Source organism: Myotis myotis, unplaced genomic scaffold (assembly GCF_014108235.1).
Source record: "Myotis myotis isolate mMyoMyo1 unplaced genomic scaffold, mMyoMyo1.p scaffold_m19_p_2, whole genome shotgun sequence".
Taxonomy (NCBI): domain Eukaryota; kingdom Metazoa; phylum Chordata; class Mammalia; order Chiroptera; family Vespertilionidae; genus Myotis; species Myotis myotis.
In genome coordinates this window covers 194693457-194709338 of record NW_023416324.1, presented here as the reverse complement: position 1 = coordinate 194709338, position 15882 = coordinate 194693457, and the positions used below count along the sequence as shown (strand labels likewise).

The 15882-nt window shown below is 42.9% G+C and overlaps 1 protein-coding gene across 1 annotated transcript in view; it reads left to right on the top strand.

The window, feature by feature from the left end:
• Positions 1–15882, top strand: part of RSRC1 (arginine and serine rich coiled-coil 1) — a 342660-nt gene that overhangs the window by 205195 nt on the left and 121583 nt on the right. Inside the window, exon 6 of the mRNA XM_036349070.1 lies at positions 307–358. Coding sequence (XP_036204963.1) covers positions 307–358 — 52 coding nt within the window. The remainder of the gene's footprint in view (positions 1–306; positions 359–15882) is intronic.

Here is a 15882-nt window from a genome sequence, read left to right as displayed (position 1 = left end):
TCAGTTATTTAGGCTATTGTTGATTGGTACAGTGTTAGGTAGTAAACAAAACCTTTTCCAGTAAAAAAAAAAAAATGGAAAAACTTAATTCTTGCATCATATTAATGAAAAATATGATTTGATTACTAAGGTGGGAAAGCAGATTGGTAGGGCTGCTGTGATGGAATGTTGTTAAAATGTGGATGGATGTTAATGTTGATTATTATAAAGTTCTCTATATTTTCTGATATTCACATAGCAATGCATTAATTTAAAGGTCCATCTATTAAAACTGACCTGTAAATGTCTTTTATGGTTGATTTTTAGCCACCAGCTGAACAGGCCAAAGCCAGACTACAGTTGGTTCTTGAAGCTGCTGGTAAGTATTGATAATTAATTTTAAATGAAAAACCTTGAATAAATCCTAGCATGCTTTACAGGTGGGTCAAAGAGAAAAACACAAATTTATGAGCTCTAGATTGTATGTATAACTGTATTTTACCTTAAATATTTATTGTTACAGTATAATACTAATAGGTCATTCTTTACCTTTTTATTTATAAAACTAGAGGCCCAGTGCACATGAAATTCATGCCCAGGACGGGGGGTGTGTGTCCCTCAGCCCAGCCTGCACCCTCTCCAATCTGGGACATCCCTCTTACAATCCAGGACTTCTGGTTCCCCACCGCTCACCTGCCTGCCTGATCACCCCCTCACCACTCCCCTGCCAGCCTGATCGATGCCTAACTGCTCCCCTGCCAGCCCGATTGCCCCTAACTGCCCTCCCCTGGTGGCCTGATCACCCCTAACTTCCCTCCCTTGCCAGCCTCGTCGCACCTAACTGCCCTCCCCTGCTGGCCTGATTGCCCCTAGCTGCCCTCCTCTGCCAGCCTGGTCACCCCTAACTGTCCTCCCCTGCTGGCCCAGTCACCCCCAAGTGCCCTCCCCTGCAGGCCTGGTCACCCCTAACTGCTCTCTCCTGCCAGCCTGATTGCCCCTAACTGCCCTCCCCTGCAGGCCTGGTTCCCCCCAACTGCCCTCCTTTCAGGCCTGGTCCCTCCCAACTGCTCTCCCCTGCTGGCCTGATCACCCACAACTGCCCTCTCCTGCCATCCATCTTTGACCACATGGGGGCGGCCATCTTGTGTGTTGGAGTGATGGTCAATTTGCATATTACCTCTTTATTATATAGGATTGTTTTTGTTTTAATTTGATTAAGTTTAATTTATTGATCTTTGTCTTTTATGGATGGTACTTTTGGTGGCATGTTTAAGAATTTTTTCGGCTAACCTTACATCATAAAGATTTTCTCCTACATTTTCTTCTATAAGTTTTATATTTTTACATTTTAGATTTAAGATTATGATCTATTTTAATTTAACTTTTGTATAAGATGTGAGTTTTAGATTGAAGTTTTCGTTGAGCCAAAGGAAACAAGGTAAATGAAATTTTATAATTACATTGTGCTAAATCATTAGTCAGTTTGTTCTGGATACCACTTAATCTTAAAATACTATGTGTTTTATTTATTAACAAGAGGCCATAATTTTATATTATAAAGTAAGAATTCTGTTTTACTGTCAAAAGCAATTTCAGACTACCAAATGACAGTAGTTACATATTTGTATGCCTTGATTGAGAAAATATATATGTACTTATGATTTAAGGATGGCTTGCATTTACTTCTTGCATTCTGACCCAAAATAGTCACAGTCTAAAGTTTGGAACAGCAGTATAAATGATATGCTAGCTTCATAAATCACTAATAGAAGTTACTTACCATACAGGGATAAAAATTGGTAAGTATTTTGACTGTGAGTCTCTTTAGCCCTCTATATTACTTTAAAGGTCACTTATATTTTATACTAGAGGCCTGATGCACGAAAATTTGTGCACTGGGAGGTGGGGGGTTCCCTCGGCCTGGCCTGCACCCTCTCACAATCAGGGAGTCCTCAGGGGATGTCCTACTGATGGCTTAGGCCTGTTCCCCAAGGGGAACAGCCTAAGCTACAGTCTGGCCTCCCTCTGAGGGAGGCGACCTTGCCTTCCGATCAGGGGATGGCACCGCCCCCATCACTCCGCCACGGCCACCGCCTGGCCTCCGTCTGCGGGAGGTGACCAAACAGGATCACCCGCCATTGCCGCCCGGCCTCCCTCTGCGGGAGGCAACCGGATGAGCTGATGGTGACCTGATGGTGCCGGCCCCCACCGTAACCCCTCCGCTGCCGCTGGTCACACCCTCCTCCCCATCGCCGTTCCCTCCCTCTGCCCGTTGAAACGCGCCTTGGCTGGCCTTGGCACTGCCTGCTCGCTGCCCCCCCCCCCCCCCCGCTGACTGGTCGTTCCGCTGTTCAGTCAATTTGCATATTACACTTTTATTATATAGGATATTAACCTAATTCATTTTATCTTTAGTTATGTAGAAAACAAGATACATTAAAATGTTTCCTTTTATAGTGTTTTAAACTATAGGCTAAAGCTAGTTAATGTGATTTCTATCATTTACATAATATACATTCATTCTTTAGTGGCATTTTGTTTTTGAAAAATATGTTTTAGTTCATAAATTGAGTGTAAAAAAACTCTTGCTTTAAAGGAAAATATTTATGATGCTTAGTTCAGAAAATATTTTTTCATCAATACAACTATAAAGAATTTCATTTCATAGTTTTATACAGTTTTCTTTGATGTCTTGATCTTTTAATATGATTTTGAAGCATATTATAATACAAATCTGACAGTCCAAACCTCACAGTGTATAACTTATTTATATCAGTCCCAGCTGTCACTCCTTGTTATTTAAAATTTAACATTGTAAATTCTATTAAGGATAAAAAGCTAGGTTCTGTGTATTTGAGAAACTTTCAAAATATTATGACAGTTTTCAAATTTAAAGACATATATTGGTCTGGATAAGGAAAGGACAGACTTTAGTGAGATGTAACATTATTTATTAATTTCTTCTTATTGAAAATATGTTTTCTCCAGCTTTTCCCTCTTATCAATAACACTGTGATGTACATCTTGTTACAAATTGTGTTTTCCTTTTTTTATTGTTTTCTTGGGATTGGTTCTATAGAAATGAGTTTATGAGGTTAGAGGGTATTAATCTTTAGAGCTGCTTTTTATACATTTTTGCTAAATTTTTTTCCAAAGAATCTGTGCTACTTTTCATTGCCACTGTTAATCAACCATTTTTACCAGACCTTGCTTTTTTATTCCAGTTACATGAATATATGCTTCGTTGTATGACTTGCTGTATGTATTATACCCATTTGAAAAATATCTAGTACTGCCTTTAATGAGAACCTGTGGCCTGAAGAGAGGAAGCAGGTGGATGGATAGGGGAGTAAGCATATAAGCAAATACAGGTCTTATTGTCAAAGTTCCAGGTCTCCTTTCAGTGATGAATTCCAGGTGTCCTTTGTATTATTAAACGTAAACAAATAAAATAAAGAGAGGGGAATAAAAGAACTTGAGCTCAGTCTGGTAAGGCTTGCAGTTAAAGTCTCCTCTAGGCCTAAGATTGAAGTAGGTGGGTAGGAAGGTCTGCCAAATCATGCCTGATCTGTCACATTGGAGTTTAGTTGAGTTTCCACAGAAAACATTTTTAACTTTGGGGCCTTAAAATCAGGTATAGGGAAAGACAAGGCTGTATGCTGGATTCTTGAGACAGGGTTTATTTCAGCCTCATAATTACTACTAGCGGACCGGTGCACGGATACATGCACATTGAAAGGAAATTAATTAGAAGAAATATTTTAATATCGCTGTTTGCCCTTTCTGTATAATAGAAGTGTCAACCAAATTCATAATTGACAATGACAGATTGAAACACACGCGTGCAAGTGGTGCCAGCGAGAGGTTTTTATGTATTGCGCATGTGTGAGTAAACGTTTATTTTTAAACTAGAGGCCCGATGCACAAAATTTGTGAATGGGGGGTGGTGTCCCTCAGCCTGGCCTGAGCCCTCTCGCAATTCAGGACCCCTCGGGGGATGTCCGACTACTGGTTTAGGCCTGATCAGCAGTCAGACTTCCCTCTTGCAATCTGGGACCCCTTGCTCCTAACAGAACCACCACCTGCTCACTCCTTACTGCCCACCTGCTCACTCCTAACTGCCTGCCTGCTCACTCCTTACAGCTTGGCTCACTGCTCCTCGGCACTGCCGCGGAGGCGGAAGAGGCTCCCACCACTGCCGTTGTGCTCGCCAGCTGTGAGCCCAGCTTCTGGCTGAGCAGCACGCCCGCTGTGGGAGCGCACTGACGACCAGGGGGCAGCTCCTGCGTTGAGCGTCTGCCCCTTGGTGGTCAGTGTGCGTCATAGCGACCAGTTGTTCTGGTCGTTCTGCCAGAAGGGTCGCTGGGCTTTTAATAGATTGCCAGTGACCGTCTGGTCAGTCACTTAGCCTTTTATATATATTGATAATCCTATGTGGCTGATAGGATTTATATATAGAAACTTGCTGATTATACGTAGTCTTTTCCTCTAACTTGGGGCCCAGAAGTAAGTTTTACATATAACCATTGCATTGTTATTGATTTACTAGTGAATGTTAATATTACTAATTTGAAATTAAAATACATTTTGAATATTTGGCAATGATTATTAGCAGTATGATTTTGAAAGAGCAAAATAACATTAAGCAAAATGTAATTGTAGGATGTCATGCATATTGTACCAAACATGAATTTGAAATCAGATTTTATTGTATTTATAATTATATTTTATATGCACTACACTGTTACATTTTTATATTTTGCTATGCTAAGTCTTCAGATTTAGATAGACTCTTTTTTCAGGTTCATTGCCAAGTTGCAATGGAAACTCAATTTTGTATCTCTTGTTTAACAGTTAAGGTTCTATCTAAGGTTGCTTTTTAAATCTTCAAGTGGCAATAAGATACAGAAGGATGCAAATTGTATAAGTTTTTAAAACTGAATCTAAATTGTAACTTTAGCTCATGATTTATTCTATAATACTGAGTAAATCCAATTGCAAACTGTTTCTGCCTTGAGTTTTTTCCTTTTTAAAAATACTTTTAAGATTCAAAACCTTGACATTTTTTTCAATCATTCACCTAGAATTAATGACTCTTATTTTGAATATTTTTATATTTATGCCTTTATTACCTTTCCCACTGCCATCTCCTTAAGTCTAGACACCAACCATTTCACCCAAAGGCTAATTAATCATTACCCCCCTAACTGGTGTCTTGCTTTAGTTCTTATCCAGAGAGATGGCAGTGAATAGCAGACGGGTCCTAGTTCTGCTTCCTACTCATCCTATGACCTTGAGCAATTTCATTAGCCCAAACAGGATTTTTTAAATGGAGTATGACAGATTTTTATATTTTCTGGTTTACTATAGTTCTCTATAATTTATTGAGGTGAAATTTATATAATATAAAATGAATCATAATTGTTCAAATTGAACAATTACATATGTATTTTTATGGATGTATTTAAAGTGGCATTAAATACATTCAGAATGTTTTATAATAACCACCACCTCTATCTAGTTCTAAAAGATTTGCATCACTCCAAAGTACAACCTCTTTCTATTATGAAGCTTTCTCTTCACTTCCCTAACCACCAGTCCTGGCAACCACCAGTTGGTCCTCTTTCTCTGTGAACTTACTATTCTGGAATTTTATGTAAATGAAATCATACAATGTGTGACCATGTTTGTTTGGCTTCTTTCACTTAACATGATGTTTTGGGATACAGCCATGTTATAGCATGTGTCAGTATTTTATTTCTGATGTCATTGTATGTATATACACCATTTGTTTATTCATTTATATATTGATGGAAATTTGGGTCATTTCTACCTTTTGGCTATTGTGAACAGTGTTGCTCTGAACATTCATATATGTATGTGCATATATATACATATATACTAGGGGCCCGGTGCATGAAATTTGTGCATGAGGGGGTGGCACCCTCTCCAATCTGGGAGCCCTCTGGGGATGTCCTACTGATGGTTTAGGCCCACTCCCCATGGTTCTCTGCTCTCTACGGACCTGCCTGCTTGATGCCACTGCAGGCCCTGGTGTCTGCTCTCTGTTGGGGCCCTGCGGGGGACTACTTGCCCCTCGCTGCCATGGCCACGGGCAAGCAGAGCCTTGCTTTCTGCTCGCTCACTGCTGGGGACTGCTTGCCCCTTGCTGCCACAGCCAGGGGCAAGCAGGGCCCTGCTATGTGCTTGCTCGCTGCGGGGGACGTTCCTGCCCTGCTCCCAGCCGCTTGTGCGTGCACTGGCTCGGAGTGCCTGGGTCCCGGGGATGTTCCTGCCCCACCCCTGGCTGCTCGGCTCCTGCACACATAGGCCCGGAGTGGCCGGGGGCGTTCCGGGACCCCGGCCACTCTGAGCCTACGTGAGGGCCTAAAGACTCAGAGTGGCCTGGGTCCTGAGGATGCCCATCCCCAGGACCCAGGCTGCTTGGCACCTGCGTATACAAATTAACCCGCCATCTTTGTTGGGTTAATTTGCATACTCACTCCTGATTGGCTGTGGGGCATCGCGAAGGTATGGTCAGTTCGCATCTTTCTCTTTTATTATTGTAGATGCACTTTGTTTTTAGTACCTGTTTGTAATTTGGGTGGTGTATACCTAGGAGTATAATTGTGGGGTCATTTGGTAACTCTGTTTAGCTTTTTGAGAAACCACCAAATAGTGGCTGAACCACATTACTTTCTCATCAGCAATATATTAGTACAGCCCCCTAATGTGTCTACTTGACCATGTCTCACATTTCAGTTACCTGTTTGATAGTATTTAGGATTAGGGACTTCTCTATCCCATACTATTCTCATCTTTAAGGGGGAAGATAATAACTACCTTATAGGGTTGTGATGAAGATAAATATTATATATGAAGTGCCTAGTTCAGAGCCTGGCAAATGATAGCCACCAGAAAATGTTTATTTCACATTGCTTTTTGTGAATACCACTGCTAGATGATGCTTTCTCAGCCACCATTTGGTCATACTACTGCTTTGCTCAAAATTATTCATTGGCTCTCAGTTGCTTACAAAATCAATTTTACACTTCTATGCTTGAGGTTCCAAGGTTCTGTATGGTGGATCCACAGAGTTTACTGTATTTATTGCTTAGAATTCATTTCTGTACTTTTTCTCAGGATTTTATCCCTTCTAGAAATGTCTTCCTTCTTACTCTTCCCCTCTTTAAACACTCAGGACACATTCAAATAAATTTCCATATGATTTTTCTAAGCATTTCAGCACATGATCTTTCTCTCTTCCTTTGAATTCTTTTTGTCCTTGTCTGTAAACACTATGTTGATATTTACTCGCATACTGCTATTATTTGTTTCATGAGTGCTGGACATATTTTCCCAATAGAATGATAAACTTCTGAAGGCCATATCTAAAAATTTAAATCTTTCCCAGCAGTTCTAACAGCTCCTGTAGTGAGGGGTACAATACTAAATAGAATTCCAACTATAAATATTTGGTGAATAAGTATTGTGAAGAAACAAATTATCTGGATAATTGAAAATTTAACTTTTGAATCCTAGTGTGCTCATTTTAACCACTGTTTGATGGAATTTAAAATAAACATACGAAAAAATTTTCTGGCTTCAAATGTAAAAGATCTATGACAATAATATGGCTTTTTAATCCCAAATTTTAAGATAGTGTATATGACAGAAAACATAATAAAACATGATTATCACACAGGAAGGAGAAGGAATAATAAGTATACTTAAAGACTTGTCTCCATCACTTTTGCTGTCACTGTTGTTTGACTTTGTAGCACCTTTCCAAACATTTTGGTTTTCCACAAAAACACAATATTATCTTATGCCAAGTATGTTCATGGGTTAAAAGAACAATTTAGAGGAGATATTTTTCTGAAACATATATATGTTTTATTAGCATGAAAAAAATGACAGTTTTCACAAGATATAATTGTCTCTAAATTGTCCTTATTATTTTACTTTAAATAAAATTACTGGCACATGTAACCTTTATAATTATGGCTCTAATGCTGTAATAAAAATAGAAAATTTTTAGTGCATGTATGGTAAATCACCTTTATCATAAAACCTTTTTAATATTTCCTTTTCTGAATTTTATCTATAGCTCTTTGTATTGTGCTTTATAGTTTTCAAAGCACTTTCATAAATCTTTTATCATTCATCTTACATCACTGCATTGAAAGCTAATTAGTTTCATTTTACAAATATCCTGAAAGCATAAATGATTTGTAAAAGATCACATACCTAATAAATGACAAAACCAGGACTCATATCCAATGATTTCTGATTTGAGCTATTTCTCTTCATAAGTTAAATCCCTGATTTATGTTAGGCAGAAAGAAGAGTGATAGAAAATATTACCAAATGCCTATCTGGTTTTGTTAGGTGTAATGCTACAATTATCTTACAATAAAATAATTTCTATCTTTACACAAACCTTTGGTTCTGAAATGAGTTTTTTCTAATTGATAACAGAAAAGGATTAAAGTTTCAGTCAAAATGTTCTTTCCCCTATTAGAGTGCTCATAATAGTTCAGTTTCTGATAACTTAAAAAAAAAAAGATTTTAGGGTAAAAAAATGCAAAAAAAAAAATTTTAGGGTAATGTTTTATGCCTGCCAATGTTTTTGTCATAAACCTAAGATCATGCATTTCAGAGTCCCTTGCTGGGTTAGAAGCTGGTTAAGTATCCTATCTAATAAAAGAGAAACATGCAAATTGACCATAACCCCGACACCCTTCCCATTGGCTAATCAGCATATCCTTATGCAAATTAACTGCCAACCAAGATGGCGGCCGGCAGCCAGGCACTGAAGCGAACAGGAGGCTTGCTTGCTCCAGTGATGGAGGAAGCCAAGGTTCCCCGCCTGCCACTGCCAGCCTCTGAGCTTGCAGTCTAAGAAACAATGTTGCAAGTATAGAAGCTAAACAAACTCCAGAAACCTGCTTTCAGTCAGCAGGGCTTCAGCCAGCAGGACCACAACAATGTTTCAATTATAGAACCCAAACAAACCCAGTACCTGCTTTCAGCAGCCAAGGTCTCAGAGCTGGAGCCGGGCCTCAGAGCTAAAGCCAGCTCTCAGTTCCAGTGACAGCCATAGAAGGTAAATAAATCCCAGAATAAAAGAAAAAAGAAAAAAAGGAGAGGTTGGGAGCTTCAGTCACCCACCAGCCTGAAAACGGCCCTCAGCCCCTTACCCAGACTGGTCAGGCACCCCAGTGGGGACCCCCTCCCTGAAGGGGGTGTGGCCAGCTGCAAACAACCATCATCTCCTCATCCAGACTGGCCAGGCACCCCAGTGGGGACCCCTACCCTGAAGCAATAAGATGGCGGCTAATTTGCATACTGAAGGCAGGCGGCAGTGGGCAAGGCTGTCTGCGGTCCCGGGACCCGGATATGTGACCCTGCCGGACGGGGGGCAGTGCTTGAGGCTGTCCGCAGTCCGGGACCTGGATCTGTGACCCTGCTGGGCAGAGGGCACGCGGGAGGCTGTCTGCGGTCTGGGACCCAGATACATGACCTGGCGTGCGGGGGGCACCGCAGGAGGCTGTCCGTGGTCCCGGGACCCGGATCTGTGACCCTGCCAGGCGGAGGGCAGTGCTTGAGGCTGTCCGCGGTCTGGGACCTGGATCCATGACCTGGCGAGCGGGTGGCAGTGCTTGAGGCTGTCTGAGGTCTGGGACCCGGATCCGTGACATGGCGGGCGGGGAGGGCAGTGCTTGAGGCTGTCCGCCATCTGGACCCGGATTCGTGACCTGGCACGTGGGGGGCGCCACAGGAGGCTGTCCGCTGTCCCAGGACCTGGATCTGTGACTCTGCCAGGCAGGAGGCAGCACTTGAGGCTGTCAGCGGTCTGGGACCTGGATCCGTGACCTGGCGGGCGGGGGGCAGCGCTTGAGGCTGTCGGCGGTCTGGGACCCGGATCCGTGACCTGGCGGGCGGGGGGCAGCGCTTGAGGCTGTCCATGGTTTGGGACCCTGATCCCTGACCTGGGGGCAGGGGGCAGCGCTTGACGCTTTCCGTGGTCCTGGGTCCCGGATTTGTGACCCTGCCGGGCGGGGGGCAGTGCTTGAGGCTGTCCACGGGACCAAGAAATGGATCTATGACCCTGCCGGGTGGGGGGCAGCACTTGAGGCTGTCTTCAGTCCAGAGACCTGGATCCTTGACCCTTCCCGGCAGGGCGGCAGCTCGCACAGGGGCGGATCGGCCAGAGTTGGGCTAGGCAGGACGCCTGGCTTCCACCCAGCCCCAGTCACTCTGGGCAGGTGAGCAGCGCAGAGAGCCTTTGGACAGGGGAGGCAGGCCGACGGAGGGCGGCCTTTACTCCCCACATGGCGGTGGTGACAGCTGTGAGCGCACCAAGCGGAGCCTGCAGGCTGAGCTGAAGTAGCGCCTGCAGGCCATCAGCACCCAGGAGTGGCTGCACAAGATCTGCCTCGTGGCCCAGAAGGTGCAGGATCGCAGGGATAGCCACCGTGGCGGGCCAGACTGACATCCTCCTGGCCGCACCACGGGGGTTTGCGGATCTGCCAAGCCAGAGGCCTCTGATGTGCACATCCCTCCCTGGCGTGCGAACATCCCCCAGCAAACTGTCACCCTCCCATGCCTGCAACAGTTGCAAACCAAGGCGTGCATAAGTTCTCCCCGCCTCTCCACTGCACTTCCATCAACCCGGCATGCCTAACACCCCCACAGGATGTGCACACATCCCCTCTGATGCCCTCACGTCCTTTGGAGAGTGTCTGGGTGTTCTGGGTGCTGAGGGTGGGCACCTGTGAGATGACAGTGAGAGGGCGGAGTGGTGATGCCCTGTTCCCATGGAGGCCAGTGCAGCTATGAGATCATCTCTGGGGGGTTAATGCAGGTGCTGAGGCAGGAGCAGGTGCAGATAGACACACCTGGTGGGCACAGGCGGCCCTCGCTGAGGTGCCTTCGGTCAGCGTTCAAGATCAAGAACCCAGAGGCAGAGAGGAATTCTGTCCTCTCAGTGAAACAGTGGGATAGCCGGGGCGACTGTAGAGGAGGAATGTGCACTTTGGGTGCCAGCACCCATGAGCGAAGGCTGCCCTGACTGAGCCTCGCTTGCTTGGGGCCTAGCTCACTCCTGCCGGGCAGCGGGTGAGAGGACGTGCTTTTCCAAATTAATGAGAGAAAACGCTGCTGTTGGACATTCCCTGAGGTGTCTCAGATTGGAGAGGGTGAAGGCCAAACTGAGAGGCCCTTTCCCCCCTACCCCAGTGCACGAATCTCGTGCACCGGTATACTAGTCCTATCTAATAAAAGGGAAAAAGGGTAATTGACCGTACCTTTGCTACGTTTCCCATTGGCTAATCAGGGCGATATGCAAATTAACTGCCAACTAAGATGGTGGCCGGCAGCCACGCAGCTGAAGTGAACATGAGGCTTGCTTACTCCAGTGATGGAGGAAGCCAAGGTTCCCCGCCTGCCGCGGCCTGACTCTGAGCTCCGAAAGCAACAGCTCTAAAAGCAACAAAGTTTCAATTATAGAAGCTAAACAAACCCCAGATACCTGCTTTCAGCAGGCCGTGGCCTCAGAGCTGGGAGCGAGCAGGAGCCGGCTCTGAGCTCTAGTGACGACAACAAAGTTTCAATTATATAAGGTAAACAAACCCCAGAATTAAAAAATAAAAAAAAAGGAGAGGCTGGGAGCTTCAGTCACTGGTCAGCCTGAAAATGGCCCTCAGCCCCTCACCCAGACTGGCCAGGCACCCCAGTGGGGACTCCCACCCTGACGGGGGTGTGACCAGCTGCAAACAGCCATCAGCCACTCACCTAGGCTGGCCAGGCACCCCAGCAGGACCCCCACCCTGATCCAGGACACCCTTCAGGGCAAACCAGCCGGCCCCCACCCATGCACCAGGCCTCTATCCTATATAGTAAAAGGGTAATATGCAAACTGACCCTAACAGCAGAAAGACTGGGAATGACTGGTCACTATGACACACACTGACCATCAGGGGGCAGACACTCAATGCAGGAGCTGCCCTCTGGTGTTCAGTGTGCTCCCACATGGGAGAGCTCTGCTCAGCCACAAGACAGGCTGACGGCTGCCAGTACAGCGGTGGTGGTGGGAGCCTCTCCTGCCTCCTCAGCAGCGTTAAGGATGTTCAACTGCAACTTAGGTCTGCTCCCTGCTGGCAAGTGGACATCCCCCGAGGGCTGCCGGGCTGCCAGAGGGATGTCTGATTGCCAGCTTAGGCCCAATTCCTTGGGGAGCAGGCCTAAGCCAGGAGGTGGTGGTCATCCCCCAAGGGGTCCCAGACTGCCAGAGGGCACAGGCCAGGCTGAGGGTCCCCCCCAAGTGCACAAATTTTTGTGCACCGGGCCTCTCGTTATATTATTTAAAAGATAGATGAGATACACACCCTTGCACACTATATCCAGGTAAGAAGCTATGCTTAGGCATCCTATATAATAAAGGGCTAATATGCAAATTGTCCCCTCAACCAGGAGTTAGACCATGGGGCATGGCCCCGCCCTGATAGTCCCCCCACCCTGATTGGGGGCAGTGCTGGCCCACCAATCACCCACAGCCCCTCCCCCTGGCCGGTCCCTCCACCGATCGCCCCTCCACCCCGATCGGGGGCGGGGCCGGCCTGCCAGCTTCCCGCTTTCTTTCCCTCTGGCTGGCCTAGCCCGATGATCCCCAATCGGGGCGGCCGGCTGGATCGCACCCGTGCATGAATTCATGCACCGGGCCTCTAGTAAGTCATAAGTGCCTTACTCTGTCTTCTGCAGCCTTAGGTTTTATTCTAAGTCGTTACCTACTAAGCCAAGTCCTGACCTTTTTCTTCATAGCCATATGATCTTGAAAATCTCAATATTGTCTAAAGTTCAGTCTAACTTTAAATATTTGTGGTATTGAGAACTACAAATGAGATTGACAGGATAATGCTATATCGTTCCCAGGGAGCATAGAAAGCCATCCTACTACCCTGGTTTAAAACTGACAGGTGTTTTGCTCTGTAGGTTTCTAACCACTGATCTGTGAGTCCAAGACATAGCCTGATCTATTGTGAGAGAGGCTTAAATGTAGAACAAACCTGAAAAATAAAGCAAGTGATTGAAAAATTAATTTTATTTTGTCTAAATAAGTAGCTGTCAGAGTTTTTCCCCCCTCATTTTCACTACTGCTTGGTTGTGTGTTGGCAGTATATATTCATATCCAGCTTCACTAACTGCCTTTGTGAGCTTGGGCATTTCATTTCCCATTTACTCTGTTTTTCTTTCATCACCTATAAGTGGATATATTAATAGTACATAACTGCTAGTGCTGTTGTTATGCAGTTTAAATGAGTTAACATTTGCAGAACACTTAGAACTTGCCTGTACATAGTAAGTATTGAGTAAATGTTAGCAATTGTTCTGAAAGGTGGTATACTGTGGTGGCTAAGTTCTCAAGTCAGATGGCCTGGGTGCCTTTTCTAGCTCCATTCCTCACTGAAAAAATCATTGGAAAGTTGTTAAAGCTTGCTGAACATCGTTTTTTTCATTTATGAAATGGGAATAATAATAATGTGCTTTTTAGAGTTTTTATGAGCCCTAAATAAGTTAATGTGGTAATGTGTTTAGAACAGCACCTAACTGCAACCAAATGTTCTATAAAAACAAACAAAAACCGAGTGCCTTTGTGACATAATGAAAGAAGAGATATAGAGCCAGACATCTTTCTCATACCAGTATGCGTATACAGTTAGAAGTTACCAAGAATTAAGAATGGTGCTTTTCAAAAGAAATAAATGAATGAAATCTTAAATAGTTTTAATTGACTTGGGCATTGCTTCAAACGGTTTTGTCATCAAATATGGTTTCTGCAGACTTCAGAGATTCTACATAAAATGTAATAGCTTGTATGCAAAATCAAATTAATAATGTTAATTTAACTTCCAGCTTCCAATTCTGAATGAGAATTTTGGCTTTATGTCAAGCCAAAAAGATATAATAGTGTTTCCTAAAGAGTATCATTAAGTAAATTGCTTTTAAAAAGTATAAGTTGTTTTAGCATCAGTTACACGTTTATATTTGAGTGACCATTATTTATCCCTAATAATATTTAGTAAGAAGAAAGCTATTAGCTAGAGTCAAACAATACCACAGCAACTTGCCATGTTTGAGCAGATGTTAAGCAGACAGTAGTTGAATGTTAATTTTGAGAGGCTGGTACGTTTAAGCCTAGCTGAAGTATGTTGCATGTGGGCTTTCTAGACTCGAGTACAATGCTGGATCTCTGGGGAGAATTTTAAAGCTAAACCTCTTTCTTTTGGGTCTTCTATATGGACTCTCTCAAGTCAGTATAAAGCAGATCATCCCTAGGCTAAAGCCCTTCAGCTTTTGTTATTGGGCTCTGTAGACCTGTAATTAGGCCTCCTGGCAGGCCTTGCAGGCCAGTTAATGGTCATATGGAGTTTCTGTGAGGCAGACTGGCTTTGTATAAATCCTGAGTAGGAATACGTTTATGGGTCACTTCCTACCAGGACCATGCTTTGTCCTTATGCCCTGCGGGCTGACAGGAGCAGGTTCCCTTGACCATGGACTGTTCAGTTTGCAACTCAAAATCTACTCCACTAATCCCCAGTGTAAACAGAGGATTTAGAAGGGCTTCTGTCACTTACAGTTGCCAATTCACTTGGGTATCTGTGAATTTATTTTCCCTTAGACTTCATTATTGAAAGATTGACAAGTGTATAAAATTTGGATGTTTGTTTATATATTAAGTTTGCAGTTTCTTTTTCAATGGTTTTAAAATAATTGTCAATAAATTATTTGAAACAGAATTATGTTATGAGTTTTTATTAATCACCTTTTAATATTTCTGAATTTAAGCCATTAAACATTTTTGACTGATAACCAACCTTTTCCTATAAGGAAAATTGTAGGTCTGTTTTTTTGTGAGAGTAAAATAATACTATGTAAAGATATGTACCAAAGAGTGATCAATACAGATTTCAGATAAGTCAAAGAAGTAATTAATTCAAAACTCTTCTATATTATATATTTTTATATTAAGTTAAAATTTCATTTTATGTAGCAGAACTTTTCAAGTAGGGATATCAAATCAGTAATAAGGTGCTTAATAAAATTGTGTTTCATGAAATATTTAAATATTAAGTGTGTCGTTCATTTAGCATCTACTATGTGGTAAGCACTTTTTAATGTTTTTATAAATTATAAATATTGTAAATAATTGATCTGTGTTTTCTAGCCAAGCAAAATATTTGGATTTTGAGAAGCCATGATTGAGATTTCTTGTGTTCTTTTTTAAAATTTTATTGAATCCGTTACTTCGTCATAGTTTTTGCTTTGTTGCTCGAATTATATTAAGATTTGATTCTAAAGTGTGTAAGTTTTAGGTATGCTCTGCAAAGAACAGTCACCTCTCTTCCGATGAGGCAGTTTTTCTTTTGGGGGAAAGCAAATGATGAATACTTTCCCAGGTCTCATCTAGTAAATCAGTGCTCAGTATTTTGCATTTTGTGATGTAAAAATGGTTCATGACAGATGTGGCTGAAAAGACCACATACGTAGACTGTATGATTTTAGTCTGGTGGAACTAATAGGATCACTCATTACATTTTAGACCCTGGGGTTTCTTTTTTCTTTCATGATAATAATAATAATAAAAAACCTGTTTAAATAGAGTGACCCTTTTTGTGTGTGAGTATAACATCTTCTCCTAAATTTAGAGTCGATGGTAACAAATCAGCAAAAAATCATTTCTGTCTTCCAAAAAATTATTTAATGTTAACTGTTATTTTTTAATTGTTATGCCATCCCATAAAAGTTAAAACTTTGTTCGATTTATATGAAGGATTTATTTGAATTTTATTTAACAAAACTAGAAAATACTTTTCTTTGGGAACTTAAGAACTGTGAATT